At 35.6% G+C, this 20025-nt stretch overlaps 1 protein-coding gene across 2 annotated transcripts in view; it reads right to left on the reverse strand.

The window, feature by feature from the left end:
* Positions 1-20025, reverse strand: part of ARHGAP15 (Rho GTPase activating protein 15) — a 629043-nt gene that overhangs the window by 299596 nt on the left and 309422 nt on the right. For both annotated transcript variants that reach the window (XM_050751741.1, XM_050751742.1), the window contains exon 8: positions 19545-19674. In XM_050751741.1, the coding sequence (XP_050607698.1) occupies positions 19545-19674 (130 nt within the window). The remainder of the gene's footprint in view (positions 1-19544; positions 19675-20025) is intronic.

Here is a 20025-nt window from a genome sequence, read left to right on the forward strand (position 1 = left end):
TAAAACTTAAAGAAAGGCAAGAAAGGAAAATTATACAAAGCCTATAAAATGTATAATAGAATGTGTTCTGATTCAGACTGCTGAAGTTAAAATCTAGACTCCAAAACTAAATATCTGTGTTCCCTCCTCTGTAAATGAATATAAAATTATTAGCATATAACATGTCTTGAAGATGAGAAAATACATGCTACATGCTTAGAACAATTCATAGTGAATACAAAATTTTATTTTTTAAATTCATACTGACATTAATGTATAAAGATAGATCACATTTTTTTTTTCTTTTTGGAAGGGAAATGTTTTCAGTTTATGAAAATAAGTTTAGCCATTTCACTTTACATCTTTACATTGTTTCCTAATGTTACTTTTATTATATGAGACAATAGAAAATTCAAAATTGTTTCATTTTTAATGATTCTAAATATTTCTCCCCAACCTTTAATTCAGTTGCCACTCTGTCATTTATATGTTTACCATTTTATTTTTAATACTCTGCAAGTTGTACGGACTGTTAGATATATTTGGTCTAATAGAAGTCTCAATGTTAACAGTTAACATTTAATGAGAACTTACTATACTCCAGACACATTCTGAGAACTTTCAGGGGCTAAGTTATTTAGCCCTTAGTGCCAGTCTTCGGGGAAATGTTGCCCAAGCCAAACGTAGGTACTGGCAGGGCCAGGACTTAAGCTGAGGCTTCTGGCTCTAGCACCCAGATTCGTCATTACCACCGTGCAGCTGGATACCCAGGTGAGCTGCCCTCCTCTGGACTTAAATAATGGGAAGTATTTGCTTCCTAATGGCTGGGCTCCATGTCATTTAACACTGTGTCTATTACTAACGAGTGACAGATCCTTCTTCCTAGGGCCAGCCAGGAAATAATGTCAGTCTTCAGACCATTTGGGATAAAAAAAGATACCAGGACTCAAGCTTGTAGCATTTTGATTTATTAAACTGTTTTCTTTTTAAACACTTGGTGGATTATGGTCCACGGTGCTACTTAATACTCCATAGATGAGAGTTTGGCCCTAAGGTAAATGTAAAATTCTAAAAAATTCAATATGAGCTAGACATGTAAATTGGATGAAAATAGTACACTCATTTTGTTAATAAGATCAAGCAGGTGTATTTTAACAGTATTTCATCATGTGTATATTCATCTTTAAATTAAATCAACTTGGTAGAGAATGGGAAATAGCTACTTAAAATTTGACCATAAATGTCAGAGGTGTTTGAACCAGAGCAACTCCATCTTGAATAGGGTATGGGTAAAATAAGGATAAAACCTCTGGGGCTGCATTCCCAAGAGTTTAAGATATTCTTAGTCACCTGATGAGATAGCAGGTCAGCATAAGGTATAGGTCACAAAGACCTTGCTGATAAAATGATGTGATAAAGAAGCCAGCCAAATCTCACCAAAACCAAGATGGCAATGAAAGTGACCTTTGGTCATCCTCACTGCTCCTTATACACTAACTATAATGCATCAGCATGTTAAATGTCTTTTAGCATGGTCTAAAAAGGGGAGGAACCCTCAGTTCCAGGAATTGCTCACCTTTCCTTGAAAACTAATGAATAAGCCACTCCTTGTTTAGTATATAATCAAGAAATAACCATAAAAATAGCCAACCAGCAGCCCTCGGAACTGCTCTATGGAGTAGCTATTCTTTTATTCCTTTACTTTCTTAATAATATTACTTTCACTTTACTCAATGGACTCACCCTAGATTCTTTCTTGCACGAGGTCCAAGAACTCTCTCTTGGGGTCTGGATTGGGACCCCTTTCTAATAACATAAACTCTCTTTGTTAATGTGGAATTGAGAACATTTGGAGTCTCTTTAACTCCAGTGCTTAAAACAGTACATGCACAAAGCAACTCCCCAACAAATGCCTATGATGTGAATGTGTGAACTGAGTGCTTGCTCTCAGTACTCCATCTTTTTAGAGTTTACGTCATCTTTGTTTGTTCCCTAAATACGCATTCTAATTTTTTTTTTTTTTTTGGAGACGGAGTCTTGCTCTGTCGCCCAGGCTGGAGTGCAGTGGCCCAATCTCGGCTCACTGCAAGCTCCACCTGCTGGGTTCCTGCGGTTCTCCTGCCTCAGCCTCCCGAGTAGCTGAGACTACAGGCGCCCGCCACCACGCCCGCCTGGCTAATTTTTTGTATTTTCAGTAGAGACGAGGTTTCACCGGGTTAGTAAGGATGGTCTCGATCTCCTGTTATTGTGATCCGCCTGCCTTGGCCTCCCAAAGTGCTGGGATTACAGATGTGAACCACCACGTCCAGCCACATTCTAATTTTTAGAGCCTATTTTGTCTTTCCTTATTCACCAGATATAGATCATTTTAATGAGTTAATCTACTTGTATTATAAATATATTACAACAGAGAAAAATTATTAATCCACCCATATTATGAACAGAACAAAAATATTAGGAGGAGTATTGCTTTGTGCAACTTGCATCTTTGTTGGTTTTCAGACTAGATTGGCTGATCTTTCTGGTTGAGCCTAAGTTGCCTCATACCTTTATTATCATTCTGTTTAAGGCCTTTCCTTTCTGTCTGTTTAGTGGAAGAACAGCAGAGCTCAAGAGTAGATGAGGAGCTTTACTCCACTGGTAGGACTTTCAAATAAGCAACCAAACGGATAAATATACAGTGATTGCTCATCAGACTGTATTCCCAGCCAAATAAAACGCATTGCTTGATGTTTAAAATATCAGATGCTCTTTTTATCCCAATAGTTTCCCTAACATATTGAAAGAATAAAGGTATCTGTATGATTCATCCTAACTTACAATGAACTTGTCTCAATAAAGACTAGTGAAAGATGGAATAGAAAAAAGGAATTCCAACTGATTCCTAACTTTTTTGACAAGCCCTTAACTACCAGTTGTCTTACTACTTGAGCCTGAGGACTATGTATCAATTACTAGCAAATACGAGTCCTCAGGGCCTCTCAATGACAGTGATTAATAAGGAAGGCTTCTGGAACATTCTTTCCACCCAACTTTGAAAGGACCGATTTGTTTCTTTCGTTTGTTTATTCGCTATCAAAATGCTGATAAGTAATTTATTTTCAGTTAAATTCCTGCAACTTCATTGAACTTTGTACTTCCATATTCTGTGCCAAATTTTAAACCTCTCAATATGACCATTCGAGTTACATAATTATACCAGTTAGCTGAGTTTTCTGCTCCCTTCTGAAACCAGACACATGCACTGAAGCATGCGTTCTATCAGATTTGCTATGAAAAGCCTGTCTCTGGAGACAAAGAAATTGACCCCTGTCTTTAACATCTTTTTTTTTTTCTGATTGGATAAATTTGTTTTCACTCAGTAAGCTAATATGATATATTTATGTTATGTATTATGTTAATAGTGAATCAAGACTTTTATAAATGGAAAATGAATGAAAACAGACTCATAGTCCATGAAGTTTATAGCCTTCTGTAAGGCACTCGATATACTGTTTTTCACCTATAAATCCAAAGACAGTTTGGAAAATACATTAATCTCTAGGAATGTCAATCATTTATCTTTAAGATAATCTTTTCTTAACCAAATTAGGAGAACTTTTCAAAGTACTATCAAAGAAAAGAAAATACTCGTACTAACGTTATGATTAACATTTATTGAGTACTTACATTCTCCCAAACAATGCTATAAACGTCGCACTACTTAATCTAATTTATGCTTCCAAGCAACTCTGTGAGGTAGGTACTATTATTATTGACATTTTTAAGATTATAAAACAGTAGCTTAGTAAGGTTAAGTGGACTCGATCTCCTGTTATCGTGATCCGCCTGCCTTGGCCTCCCAAAGTGCTGGGATTACAGATGTGAACCACCACGTCCAGCCACATTTGTAGAGCTAGTAAATTGCAGAAACCATCAACCTCACTCCAGAAGCCGGAAGCTACGTGGCAGTTTGTCGTTCCAGGCTGTGAAGTTAGACTGCTTGGTTTCAAATTCTAACTCAGCTACTTCTTAATTATGTAACTTTGGGTATATTGATTAACCTTTCAGTGCCTCAGTCACTTAATAAATAAAATGGGCATGACAATAATGTCACTGAGCTGCATAGGGTTGACAGGATTCAATGAGAGGACATTAAAGTGCTTAGAATACTGCCGACGGCCTGGTAAGCTCTCTAAAGTATTTACCATATCTATACCATGCTTCCATGATACGGGAGACATAACAGCTTTGTTCTTACAATACTGTTCATAAATTTGACATAATAATTGTCCTTGGGTAAAAATTAAATAATTTCCTTTATGTCAAATATTTTTAGAATGGGAAAGCTTATGCTTATTTTGAATTATACTATATCATCCCAATATTTTCTAGTAATAATCACTGTTTATTAGGATAAATTATAGGAAGAAATGATAAAATATTAAACACAGACAGAACCTCTGTGAGAACTCTAATTGCATCTTTTGTTGGCTTTCCCTCCTACCCTCCCATGATCAAATGAGCCCTCTCATTTTAGATTGCTACAGCATTGAGACAAAAAAAAATCCAAAGGGGCCACAGTTGAGGACTTTTGCTACAAGGGTGCACCTCAGCACACAAAAAGTTACACATGCATCTTTTACATACTTATCCTTAAACTGTTTATCTGGCACATCGACAGGCAGCTGGTGGAACAAATAGGAAATCCTGGGAAGCACATTCATTTTTAAAGTGTTAATGCACCCAATCCAAGAGACAGTAATGTGCTTCCATCCGTTAAGATCCCCTTTAATGTTTCGGATTGGAGGGCCATAATTTAAATGAAATGCATTATCCAACCTGGAAGGTATTCCACATCCTAAATATTTAATTGATTTCTCCATCAGGGGAAGATGAGCCTACACAATAAGGAGATCCTATCTATATCTAAGTGTTCGATTAATAGTGTCTCTAATTTAGGGTAATTTAGGAGTTTACAACTTATAAAATGGCTATTTCTTCCGCATTCCTCCCAAAGTACCAAGAGGATTGTGTCTGGATTAATTGCAAACAGCAGACGATCCTCTGTGTATAATGAAAACCTAGAGTCAGCATCATCCAGCCATGCACCTATAATTTGAGATCTCATCTGAATATTTTTCACCAGGGGCTTCACATCCAATGTAAATTGAAGTGGCAAAGGAGGAAAGTTGTAATTGTTGCATCTCCCTATTAAAAAAGTTTAACCAGTCAAGTTCATTCCTGCTGATTTTTACTTAGTTGGGTCTTAGCTAACTGAGTGAGGAAGATAAATCAAGCTACTTGCAGATTTTCCTAATGGTGCAAAGTTTGGCACCCTGAGGACTGTGGAAATGTCTATTACTACACTTGTAAAGAAGAGAAGTGGAACAAGACTGTGGGTGGCTGGATCCATATGAGTGATTTATTACTCCTGAATCCACTTAGTCATTTCCGGATAAGCACTTAAGTGCCAAAAGTTTATGGTCATTTTCAGTTTAAGAAAAACACAGGGCACATCTTAACATATGAAACAAATATATTATCTAGAGAAATTGGTATTTTTTTTCTGAATTGACTAGCAAATTTTAAAATTTGAGCTTATAAATGCAAAGGAACATTTAACTCAACTAAATATGTCTACTTTTGATTTTCTGAGGTCCTTTCAATTCTAATTTTTTCACAGAAAAAAATACAGATATTCTTGAAACTATTTTGGGATTTGGGGTCTGATAAATAAATTAAAAATTTAGTGGCTTATCAGGTATATAATTTTTAATGTTAAATTTACCTTTTCTGTGGCAGTTTTCCTCTGTCTTCTTGAAGTGCTACTTTCTAGATAGCTTAATTTTTGTTCAAACACAAATTAGAATCAATTTTCTGGGGAAAAATAATCAGTATAGCTTCTGTTCTCCACAACAAAGAAAATACATTTGTAGACATATTCTGGAAATTTAAATCCCCGAATGCTCTTTTGAGCAAGTCCAAGGAGATTTGAAGACTGACATTTTGTACTTTGCTATCCCCGAGAGGCGAATGTATGATCATCTTTACTGAGGTTTGTTTCCGTCCCTGCTGAATTAATATGCATTTTCGTTAACTAATCTTGAAACAACAGGAATAAAGTTTATCCAGGTCTTTTATACCTCAGAGAACAAAACAAATACTACAAATCTTTAGAGAGAGAGGATATACAAAAGGGCTTGAGGTGAATATTTCAAAGCAAATACTCTTTAAATGATGTGCAAATTATTTCAGCTCTTGAGCAAGATTTATGAAAGGGGATTAGCCCACTGAAATAAGAACCAAGTTTAAACTGTTGGGTTTCAAAGTCAAAGATGAGAAGTGGTTACAAGAAAAGGATGGAGACAGGCAACAGCAATTTAGAGAATGGATTTGTCTGAGTTTTTCCCTAAACTGACTCACCTTAAATTGTCACCAACTATTATTTTAAACTGTAGTTAAAAAAAAAAATCGCATTTCTTCTCTAATTTCCTTCTTTTTTTCCCTAATCTTTAGAACATGTGAAGTTCCTCTAATTTTCTATAAAGTTGAGAGTGCAATAATTAAGAAATGATACTGGAATTTATATTTCAGCAACAAGGTCTCTACTTGCCAGGTAAAAAGTATATACTCCCAAACTGTGTTAAACAATTAAAACTATTCAAGCTGAAAGGGGTAATTTCTAAGGGTTTTGAGTCAGAGAACTTTTTTTTTTTTTCAGTTCACAAGTCACATCTATAATAACACAACACAGATGTTCTAATATTCCAACATGCTCTTCAAGTAATAGTTAAAAGCTTCTTGTAAGACTTAAGAAAATGATCAGTTTTATCTAATTGTAAAGATTACGTGAGCTGCTTCTTATGATTCCATAATGACCTGCAGTTCTGGAAGGTAAAGGAAATTTTAATGACCCTACTCATATCTGATTAATATCTAATGCTTCTTGACTAAAATTCTGGATTTTGTTCAATAAAAATGAGTTAAGCAAAAATTCTATGGGTCTTCAGCCAAACTCTTCTGTGGAAATCACTCATGGTTATGCCCGATTAAAAAAAAAAAAAAAAAAAGGCATGAAACCTCAAACGCAGCTACCCACTAGGAAAAAAAAAAAAGATGAATTATGAAACCTCAATAACAAACCCAGGTACTCACTAGGAAAAAAAAAAAGATTAATTATTCTTATGTTAAGCTGTCTTTAAGAAAGCTAAATGGGTGAAGTGAATCCAGGCAGTACTAAAAATTTAAGGCAACTCTTTCAGATCTGTCTCATTACTATCCAACACATTTTTAAAAGACAGGACATTTAGGGTCACATTTATGAGAAACATTCTTACTGAGAAAAGAATGATCATTTGCCCATTTTGGTTTCCATTTCCTATAATTAAAAAAAGGTAGACATGAAAAAAATGAGGTTTTATTTCATTATCAGTTCTTCTTTTATAATCATTATCAGTTCTTCTCAGTAAGTGAAATCTCACCCTACTAAGAAAATTAATCAGACTTTGTTTTGAATCTTTCCTCTATTTTTTGATAACTAAATTGTGGGCCTACTTTTGTTTTCTTTGCAATTTTTCAAAACAGCTTGACTGAAGTACAGCCTGGTGGGCCTTGATTGTTTTGGCAGATGCAGCAAATAAACTTAGTCTATGAGTAAAACAGCTACGTTGTGGCTCATCCAGAATTTTAACATCTAACCTGAAAGGCCAATGGGAAATGAATTCAAGTACTCAAGAACAACATAAAAATAAAGAAATTTAAGCAATCAAATACTATTACTCTTGCCTTTGGAGAAGGGAAATAACAAAAAAAGGCTACATGTGAGATTATATGTTCCCAAAAGAAGAGTCAAATGGAAGACAAAGGATAAGTAGAATTTCAAATGGATTTTGCACATTGAGCTATCCAGGGAATTAGTGGATAATTTCCAGGGAATTGCTTGGAGCTTTGGTTTCTCGTCTGTTTGTTTTGGTGAGGTAGTTTAGGCTCAGAATCATTTTTTGATATTGTTGCTGTTGTTCTTTGGCTGGGACTGTTGATTTTTTGATATGGGAGTTCAAAGTTTTTGACTTACGTGTGGCACAGGCAAAAGTTACAAGGCAGTGTAAGTCTTGGTTCTTTCTCATTTAGTCCGTAATCATGGGTTGAAAGGGATCGATGAGATTAAAGAGCCACCATTCAAAATCATGCATTGTCATGGCATGGGCAATATAATAACCGTATGCAGGGTTATTTTACACAAAGGCCGACAAGATAGCTCTTTTATATGAGTAGGTCTTTTGTCAAAGTCTCAAAGGCCACTCTCTGGCTCTGGAGTTTCACAAACCTCTTTAGAGAAGTTATTTATGTCACATGGTAATGTGTTTTTCAAATTGTAATGTGCATAGGAATCACCTGTTAAAATGCAGATTCAGTTCAGTAGGTTTGGGGTTGGGCTTGAGAGGCCGTATTTCCTAACAAGCTCCCAGGTGATATTGTTATTGTTGGTCCATGGATCATGCATAGCGTAACAAGAATCTAGTAGGCTCCTGAAAGAATGAGATTCTGCTTAGCTCCTTGGCACCCTGATTGTTTTCCAAACCACAGAGGCAATGGGTATTTGGGAGCTGCCAAGACTTACAATATATGTCAAGAAAACCTATCAATATCACCTCAGAAATCTCTGGAGTCTTTCTTCTTCACCTATTCCTACTGCCTAGTTTGGGCCTGCAGCATATGGTACTAGGTCTACTCTAATAGTCTCTGAATTCATCTCCTTACCTCTGATTTCTCACTCTGTGCTACCTATCTCTGCCATTCTCCACATTTTTCCCAAAATTATTACTCTAAAAATCAAATCTGTTCATGTCTCCTGCCTACATCTAAGTCTTTCACTAGGCTCCCATTATTTATAGTGGAAAGTCCTAATTTTTTTTTAGCATTCCACGCGAGACCCTTTGCCAATGGTTCACTGTTCGTTTCCAACCTGATCTCCAGTTGTTGCCCCAATGTTTTGCACATTCCAACCTCACCAATCTATTGTGCTCTTCAAACATTTTATGCTCTATGGCTCTTTCTTTCCTGTACTAAAATCTATCCATTCTCTTCTCTGTCATTCCTTGCTTCTCCATCTGAAAAACTGCTAGAGTTCTACAGCAGCATTAAACTCCACCAGCCTTTTATTCTCTTGTATAGGAATGTTCTCTTCCCTGGCTCTCTTCTGCCAGCCCCTACCTATGTGTGTCCAGGGATCACTTCCAAATATATTACCTATACTCAAATCTTTGTCTGAGGGACTGCTTCTGGAAGAACCCAAACCAAAACATCCATCAATAGGACAGTGCCTCACAGTTCAGCCTTTCCCTTCATTCTTCATGCATAAAATTTGTAAGGGTTTCTTCAGGGTTCCCGTCTCATGCTCTCAAGTCACTTATTTCCTCACTCACTCAGACATTTATTAGTCGGTGCAAAAGTAAACGAAGTTTTTTAAAAAATGGCAAAACTGCAATTACTTTTGCGCCAAGTTAATAATTCTGACCACCACTAGGTTTCAGACTCTGTTCTGGGCGATGGGGATAGGGAGGGGTAATTAGCAGAAGGTTGTGGCTGATACCTCCAGGCACTTGCAGTCTAATGGAATAGAGTGGTCCTGGTTTAAGCTAATAACTGAAGCTTGGTCAGCTGGGACTACTCCCCAGAGCTCAGATATCACAATCCTTTTGATAGAGTGAACATGGCCAGCTTATCAATATACTATACTTTGGTGAGACCAGAATTTCCGTGGTTTCCGGTTTACTCCTTATAAGTGGTTCAATATCCGTGTGATTTGTATAATATGTTTACTTTAGTCAACAAAAGCCATCTTTTTATCACAAGATGCTTTATGACACTGGCTTGATTCTAATATATATTTCTAAAACATTAAAATTAAATAAAATCTTTCCTTGTTTTTAAGTGAAATTACATAACTCTCTGTCAAAATTCTACCCTTCTATTATTTTACTATTTTCTGTAAGAATGGAAATGGCAACAGACACTTGACAAACTTTAATCTCTAGAGATTGCCATCATATCAGGCTCACACCCAAGAATGGCAAAACCAAGCATTTATTCCCCATGACACTGAGGATCCCTTAAGAAAACAAAAGGTAAAAGGATATATGTTAACCGGAGTCAATAAAATAATGAAGATATTAAGAAATTAAGCCTTCAAAAAAGTATGTATTTGTATATTCTGCACTTTGGCAACTGTTTAAACAGTTACAAAAGTAAATTCTTGCTATATTTCTATATTGGTAGATTTATAGTAAACAAATAAAAGTCATGATTATTTTACTCAGAATTTACCCAGATGGAAATCACTTTATATCATAATATTTAATCTATAAAGTTATTTTATCTATTTTAGATCCACTATATACATTTTCCCTAGATCAAATACATATATTATCTTTTTAGATAATTGACATTTATATTTATAGTATCTTATAATTATATAAAAATATATATTTATCTGGAAACTAAATTTCAGGAAACTTAAGAAACTTATCAAAGTCATATTGCTGTATATCTTGGAGTTAAGAACTGTACTCAAATTTTCTGACTCTCAGACTCAAATTTCTTACACAGTCTCATACAACTTTTTGAACAGGGTTCTGAGGGCTAACACTTTTATAACTTTTGTGTTAAACTGGACTTTTACAAATAAGAAAAGTATTTTCAGTCTTCTAAAAATAATCAAAATTACTGTAATTATTTGTTATATATTACAGAGTTTCTTTTTCTTTTATTGTCTCCAATAGAACCTTGAAAATTCCAAGTCAGAGCCCACAGAAGAGCCTCAAGAATAACTATAAATCACAGTAACTCTTTCAAATAAAATAGGTGTTAGAATGGATGATGGGAACATTGGGAAGTATGATCTGGGCTGAGTCATAAAGGATGTTAGCTTTGTAAAGAGATAACCCTGATTTCAAGGTAAAAGTCAACATGTAGCAGTGTACATCAGGTATTATAGACACTATTTACCTGGAACATAAATTATGGGTCATGGAGTGATGAAAAAACCTGGAGAAGGGGCACAGATCATAATGAGCTTTCTATACAGAAACTTGGACTCTAATTCCAACAGCAATAATTCCAATGCAGTCATTAGAAATTGTTCTTAATCTGGCTGGACATGCTAGCTCATGCCTGTAATCCCAGAACTTTGGGAGGCCGAGGCGGGTGGATCATGAGGTCAGGAGTTCGATACCAGCCTGGCCAACATAGTGAAATCCTGTCTCTACAAAAAATACAAAAATTAGCTAGGTGTGGTGTGAGACGCGCCTGTAGTCCCAGCTACTCGGGAGGCTGAGGCAGGAGAATCGCTTGAACTTGGGAGGCAGAGGTTGTAGTGAGCCAAGACCATGCCATTGCACTCCAGTCTGTGTGACAGAGTGAGACTCCTTCTCAAAAAAAAAAAAAAAAAAAAAAAAAAAAAAAAAAAAAGAAAAAGTAATTGTCCTCAATCTTTGACTTCAATTACGGAGAAGATCTGATGGCAAAATCCCAGTCCTATATTTTCTGCTTGGTTATGGCATTTCCTAACTTGTCCTCTACCTTTTTAGGCCAATTAATTTTGTATCCAAATAGGGTATATTTATTTACATTAGGAAAATTGGGTAGCAGGAACAATTGATTTCAGGTACTACTTAAATAACCAAACAAAGACGAATTGGCAGATTGCTTTAGGTTTCTCATGTCTTCCATGAGCCATTTCTTGAAGAAAGCTAAGAATCCTAATGTTATAGATCTCACTTTATTAAAGTTTGATGAAAACATCTGGCATTTTTGGGTTCATCTAATACTTTTGGGTGAAAGCAATACCTGATATTGCTTACATTAGTGAGGGCCATACTATCAGTATTAAGAAACTTATTTTACAAGAAAAATCAAAGATTCTATGTGTTAACAATGGAGTCCCCCCCCCCCCAGCATGCTATTAGGCCTATTTGGGACATCCAAATAAATCCATCAAAAATCAAATTACTTTCTTTTAGAATTTTGAAGGAAAGTGGCATAAGTTGCTATACTTCAGAAACATAAAGGAATTCACCAAATAAATCCCGTATACAGAGAAAAATGATCATTTGCATTCAAAATAATGTTTTGCTCTGCACAGGGATTCACTGTACAAATGCCCTGAATGCTTAAATGTCATCTTTAGCAAAGATTCTTTAAATCTGATGTGACAACAATGAATGATGATTACATGCCTAACTTTATAAGAAAACATTAATATATACTCATTTTAAAGTCATGGAACAAAAAAAAAGGACACTTTCTGAGGATATCAAAGACCTTTTTTTTTCCTTTTGTTTACAATCACAGCAGTGTATTAATGCCAAGAAAATATTGCTCGAGAGTTAAAGCAAAGAGCCCTCTGGATTTGGCCTATTATTGAAAGCAAGATGCCATTTGACCTAATGAAATCAGAAATTGATTAAATGCAGTTCATCTAAGGGGAAATATGGTCATGGTGTTATTGCCAGGGTCAGAAGGAAGATAGGGTGATCTAGTGCTTGAGCACCGAGAGGGTTAGATGGACTTTCAGAGTAGCTGATGCTACGAGATACATGACAATGGACGTCCACAGGTCAGAGGGCAAGATCAGCCCCTTAGATGGGAAAGCAGAGATTAATCAGGACATTCTTTGCTCAGCTCATAACGAAGTCCTCTTATCAAATGACTCATTGAAAAGTGAATGTTTTGAAGAAAGTGCAATCTGTGGGTCCTAGAAAAACTAGGTACTACTGCTTGGGAACGTATGTCAGAACAACGGCTAGAGTCACACAGGGCCATGGTGAAGCCCTGGGGCCCTTCATGCATAACACTATTCTGATAAATTAATGTGGATGCTTGACTATCAAGTGTGTCTAATTTTTACTGTTTTCCTCTCATGATGTTTACATCTTACAGCTTTAACAAATTTTCATTTATAATTTTTCAATTTTTTTCTTTACCAACTGAAATATTTTGAAATAAAGAACTCTCTTAACCTGTGGAAAAGCAACTGAAAAGACAACTGGCACTCAACTATTCTTTAGATACTGTCTTATAATTATAGTAACAAGAAATGATTTGCTTTCACATTTTAGCTCAATAGTTTATTTTTCTCAAGAGGGTTTTGAATAAAACTGGTACCAGAATGGCACTAGCTATTTTGGAAAAAAAAAAAAAAAAAGGTGAGTGACCTCTCACCCAAATCAGAAAATTTTGTCCTCTTGATAATATAATAATCCGTGAATTCTACACTAATATGACTTTTTGGTTGTTTCCAGGAAAGAGCTCTTCCATTTCTTCAGAACCAGATATGGTTTATCTGTGCAATTTTAATATTGTTTTCATTTTCTTGGCAGATGGCTTGTTCATCTTATTATTTTCATACATTGGCAGGATTAGACTGTTTCATACAAAATTTCTAATAAGAAAAAATTTTAAAATATTTATATGAGCCTCCAGAACAGGCTTCACAGTATGTGTTTTCACAATTGATAATTACATATTTATGCAAGAAACTAGTGTGACTTTTTAATTTTGGATAATAATAAGTATCTTACAAGTTTTCTTAATTACATAGTTTGCAGAATGGTCTCAGTGGTCACAAGAAAAAAAAATATTGGTTTTGGAGGAAAAATAGGAAAACAATGAGTTATCAATGTTTCATGTAAAGAAGTCTTAATGTAACTTATATTCAGAAAATTTTTGATCTTTTCTTTGAAAGAATTTTGATCTTTCTTTGAAAGTTTCAAGTCATAATTAGTAAATATGTATATTCTTTTATTGAATTAGGCACATGGACATACCTAATTTTGTGTGGGTATGTGTGTTTACTTCAGGTTTTAATCGGGGAACTTTTTCAAACATACAAAGAAAGATGAAACAATAGGATCATGATCACTTGCATATGTACCACCTAGACTCATCAAATGTTTATATTTGGGACAATTCCAGACTGAATCTGTCACTGCACATACTTTTTTACCAAGAATATCTGTCTTGCTAAGGACTCACTTCCCATCAATGCTGCAAAAACTGCCTATCCAGTCCTCAATTCTCTCCTTTTTCTATGATTTTTTCTTGGTTGGAGGCTCTGAATTCCCTCCTTGCCACTAGTGGGGACTTTCAGGGTTCACCAGAATCCTAGCCAAAAACCTTCTGAGTCTCCTAATTGCTTTGGTGGAGCTGGTACAGAAGTGGGGATATAGACTGGAAACTAGATTGAAAGCAATGCTACTGAGAAGTCTTAGCTCCCAGGGCCAGAGGTGCAGCAAATTCAGAATGAGTTGTTCCCTAGAAACAACATTCTAGGTGACTGCAGAAAGTTCAAGTGTGCTTTTGTGGCTTGGTACATGGTTTCCTTGTGAAAATATATCAAGGTCTAAGCAATCAATTTACAATTGGATTTTGAGAACATAGCCTACTTATAGTTGTAGAAGACCAGTATTATAATTATTTAGATTAGTCCAAAAAATTACCGTCTTCACTATCAAACTTGTTTTCACTTGGCATGGTCATGATACTTCACAGGCAAATTTTTTAAACAAAGACAAGTTAAAAGTCCATAGCATTTTAATTTTTATTGTGTAACTATCTCAATTCAAGTTTTTTTTTCTTTCTTTCTTTCTGTTGCCTTATTGCACACATCATTAAGGGGATATGGAATTGGGAAACACACATTTAAATACAAATACCCTTATTATTTGAAACATATTACATATACCCTTATTGCACACATCGTTAAGAGAATATAGATTTGAGAAATCCATATCCAATTGCACTTAAGATTTCACGCAGCACACATTTGTTTTTTTATGATAACTTGATCAAGAGGCAGCTAAAGGAAAATCCATTTCCTTTTAGCTCTCCTACCTTTTGATTTTAGTCTTCTAACTCATGTTCATTTTAGAGTGCTTATTTATAATACTAAAGTGTCAGTTTTATATTCAAGTTATCCAAGATCTCCACAATCATGGATTTTACAGTTTAGCAATGGATAAGTATGAGATATATTACTACTAAAGCATAACCTACATACAAAAGTTATATTTTAAAAATTGAAAGCACAAATGAGTGAAATCAATAATTTTAGCTGTATACCTTTAGTTGTATTTCTTCATAAAAAAGAATGAATGTGTGTATGAATGAATAAACTAGAGTTTTTGTGTAAATGAGTAGTGAGATAGCTAATGCTGAATCCTTCACATCAACTTGAACTTCTGAATGACATGCTCTCCTGGGTTTAGGGGAATCAAGAGTGTTTCTTAGCTGCTTTCTACTGTTTCCTGGTGTGCTGCCTCAAGAATGCCCTACCTGCCCCTTTCACATGGGGAGTTGCCAGGGGGAAAGACCAGCTGCTCGTACTTAGATTTTTTGCAGCTAGGACTCCCATATCCAATTCTCGCACCCTTTTCCTACCTTTTGCACACTCAGGGAGTAGGATGGCAAGCATGTACGCCCTGCTCCAGTCTTTCATCAAACACCACCAAGTTCAAGCCCTGTCTCAGTGCCATCTGCTTGGGGACATGAAGGATAATAAGAGTTCCTACTTACTGAGTGCCTGCTGTGAGCTAAGTATTTACATGTCTAATTTCAAATTCTCACACGATCCTTTAAGGACAGTATTAGACCCATTTTTATAGATGTGGAAAGTAAAACTCAGAAAAGTTAAGAAACCTCGCCAAGGTTATCTGATGCAAGATTTATTATATTTGGGCCTTTCCCCTCTTTGCTGTCAGTGGAAGACAATTCTCTTTCCTCAGAGAAATATATTCACATCTTCTTTGATTGACTCTCCACTTTCCATAACAGCCCTCCCTGGAGAGCTGCTCTCCTACTCTCATCCCAGGCTGGTGTCCTGAGTTTCCCACAGTGATTTGGCCCTTGCATTAAATTTTCTGGCTTCTTGTCTGTTAGACTCAACTGATATCTTAAAATATCTGATTAGTTCTTAATAGTGTTGGCAGGTTAGAATCATATTTTTTAAAAGGAAAGTATATGTAAACATAACTTTCTGAATTCACTCATTGAGAAAACATATTTTTCCCATGTTATATAGACAAACTGGACAATGAAATGACCACCTGTTAGCTGCTAATGATGTTCACATGCCTTTTAAAAAAGTAATTCTGGCTTTATCTGTCTACAATCTTGGCAGCAAAACTTATGGGAACATCAAGGGCACAGGAAGCCAAAGGCAGAAAACTGACAAAAAGTTTGTGCTTAGACTAGTAATAAGGAAGAGGATACTGTGAGTCTCTGATTCAACGTAATTATTTAATCTCCAGAGGGTGACATGAAACCAAATGCATGTTTTAACAAACCTAAGTTTGGGTGTTCAAATCTAGGACTGAGATCAGAGGGGTTTCACACAGGGTATTTCCTACTTGAAAAAATATTTTACAAAGCATCAAATATAAAATATGTCAATCACTATTTCAAATGCATGGTCTAATTTGATATTGTGTGAGTGGGTCAATCATTACGCCTTCCAAATGAAAATGAATACGTACATATTGAATGAACTTAATTCAAAGTAATAGATGGATATTAACCATCCTACGTTGCAAAAAACATACTGGCCCCCCAAAAAAAGGCTTACAACTATACGTACTCACCAAGACTCAGAAAAGAAGCATTTTCTAAAATTAGAGCTAGGTTAAAGATTAAATTATTATTTTAATAGTGAAATCAAAATGGAAAGAAAACACACAGTTTTAATTATTTTTGCCAATAACTTTTTGGGTCCTGATTCAAGTTTGCTGATTTCCATGAATCTTATTTTTAACATAATATTTCTATCCAAGTCTAAGGTTGATATAAACTAAGCTTACCTTTTACTTGTTTACTTTATTATAGTGTAATGGTTAAAAGTACAGGCTCTAAAATAAGACTGCTTGGGTTTGAAACATGTCTCCATAACTTGTCTTCGTACAAATTACCTTAGCTCTTCATGCCTCAGTTTTCTCATCTATAAAATAGGGTTACTAATAATATCTACCTCATAGGGTTGGTGAGAGGATTAAATGTATCGCTGTAAGACAAGCACTTGGAACAGTGTCTGGTGTACAGTAAATGTTTTATATTTTCTAGGTTTTTTTTTTTTAACTTCAAAGTAAAAGGTGAGTGTGAAGTCATTGTACAATTAGTTACATTTTGAAATGAATAAATCATGTACCGCTTCCTTTGAGACAGAGTCTCCCTCTATTTCCCAGGCCAGAGTGCAGTGGTACAATCTCAGCTCACTGTAACGTCCGCCTCCTGGGTTCAAGCATTTCTCGTGCCTTAGCCTCCCAAGTAGCTGGGATTACAGGCGCCTGCCACCATGCCCTGCTAATTTTTGTATTTTTAGTAGAGACAGGGTTTCACCATGTTGACCAGGCTGGTCTTGAACTCCTGACCTCAGGCAATCCGCCCGCCTTGGCGTCCCAAAGTGCTGGGATTACAGGCATGAGCCACCACTCCTGGCCTCTCTTGTTTTTAAGCAGGATTGAGTTTAAGCTCAAAGTAGAAAAATAAATTGTCTTTTCCAATTAAAAATAAATAATAAAGAGAAGTAGTTAGTGTTCTATCTGTAAGATTTTTTTTCAGCAGTATCTTAAAACTTTTAAAGTGACTATTACTCAACAGAGAATTTATTATCCTCAATGTTTCTCAAATATGTTTTTGCAAACCTTTATTTTCTCCATATATATCTTTCTTCATGTTTTAGAAACATCTTAAGGTCTCCTCCGAACCACAAATTGTATCTAAGATTCCAGATCTGCTAGTCATTGCATCACGTATTCTTTTATATGGACTACAAAATGTTTATATGATTAACACTAAATATATACTCCCAACTGAATCCCAATTCTGAAATCTTACCTTATGTCTCAAACCATGTGAAGCAAAAGAAGACAATGATCAGGAATGAAAGGAAAATATTCTTTAAATGAAATAACTCTAAACTGTACCATTATATGGAAAGGTCTTTTGAAATGGCATTAACTCTCCACAAATACACCATGCATTTTCTGGACATTAACATTGATACTCTTAAAATCCAACTTAGCATAACTGGCTAAGTAAATGTATCTAGCAGTTGTTGAAAATTATGGCATGGGTTTTTGCATAAAGACCTAATTTCGAAAGGGTGCTTCTACTCTTAAGTTCTCATGCAATTTCTAGGTTTGTAGACTTCAGTAACTCAACTCTGGAAAACATGTTGTCACATATAAATAGCTTCTCTCTTCCCTATCATGTGTGTATGAGTGTGTGCATGTATGTGTATACCTATACATATATATCTTTCTTAGTGCACACATGTGTATATGTACATATGTACATATATGTATATATTATATATATTTTACATATATATATATTCCATTAGCAGCTCTTCTCAACTTACTGCATTCTCCTTAAATTCAAAAGTTTAGGATGTCAGTATATTGATCTTTGGTCAGAGGGAAATAGCAGGAAAAAAATGTTGATTTGCATAATTGGGGTCAGTCTGGTAGAAGATCCCCCCAAAATACTATAATTTTTAAGACTTTGGGAAATAGGTTTTCTCTGGTTCCAAATATGTCTACCTTTTCTGAGACAGAGTCTTGTTGTGTCACAAGTCAGGCTGGAGTGCTGTGGTGTGATTTCAGCTCACAGCAACCTCTGACTCCCTTGTTCAAATAATTCTCCTGCCTCAGCCTCCTGAGTATCTAGGATTATAAGCACGTGCCACCATGCCCAGCTAATTTTCGTAGTTTTAGTATAGATGGGGTTTCACCATGTTGACCAGGATGGTCTCGAGCTCCTGACCTCGTGATCCACCCACTTTGGCCTCCCAAAGTGCTGGGATTACAGGTGTGGGCTACCTTACCCAGCCAGATGTCTACCTTTTCTTTCAGGAGGTTGAGACTCAAATCAACTCTGTGAGATATGTGTAACATATTTTAATAACCCTTTTCATTGAGGAAGAAGCAGTTTGGGGAATGGTTAAGAAAGATAGCCAAGATCACTATGTAAGTAGTGAGACCATTTTTCTTACTCTAAATTCAATTCTTTCAGAATATTAGAACTAGGTGTGACCTTGGAGAACATCTAATTCACATCTCACATTTTCTATCAGCCTCTCTGCAAGCATGTTTCTAAATGTTTCTGGTGGTCTAAGGTGTGTTAAGTGGCATAGCCTGTTGACTTAAGTTAGACCACGCTGGTGGTCACTCATACCTTTTAATGTATGCAAATAAAATAGTCAGGATACCAGGGTTGGAGACGCTTGACATTTCCCACTCTCAATATCAATCACCAATCTGAACACCATGGCTATTACTCAGAGATTCAGAGGTTTGCTGTAAGCAGAGACCATGACCTTGGAACAATTATTTTCTCAAAAGGCATTATCAACAATGATGTGAGCAAAGTGCCCAGACTGCCCTCCAGTGCATGAATCCTTGGCCAGGAAATGGCTACGAATCTTCCATGAGTGTGATGAGTTTGGCTTAAATCTCATTTCAATGCATTTATATTTCATAAGCACTGCATTTAGACAAACTTAAAATGAGCAAGTCAAAGAAAATACTCACTTAAAGATTTTCTGTGCTCTGGTTTCTGTTCTTTTATATCACTGTCGTAGTGACTTAGCAATTCAGTGCTGGAAGATCTTTGGATTTTGAATAATTCCAGGTTTCTTGATGGACAACTTGAATCCTTTGGCTGGACACAGAAAATAATTAGACTGAATAATTTTACTAGAAAGAAAGGATTCTTCATATAGTTTTGTGTTCTATTTTGGTGTTTATGAGGAAATTTGAAGTAAGGTAATTATTTGGGGATAGGTCTTCTTTGCTAAGCTCAATACTCTAATAATAGTTTGTATATGTGTATGGTACTTATTAAATGATAAGCACTATACATGCATTAGTCCAATCAGTCATTACAACAATTCTATAGAGTAGGTGGTATTATTATTATCCTTATTTTCCTCATTAAGAAAATGAGGTCAAAATATATAAGTAATTTGCCTAAGGTCACACAGGTAGCAAATGATAGAAGTAGAATTCAAAC

The sequence above is a fragment of the Macaca thibetana genome, chromosome 12 (assembly GCF_024542745.1).
Source record: "Macaca thibetana thibetana isolate TM-01 chromosome 12, ASM2454274v1, whole genome shotgun sequence".
Taxonomy (NCBI): Eukaryota; Metazoa; Chordata; class Mammalia; order Primates; family Cercopithecidae; genus Macaca; species Macaca thibetana.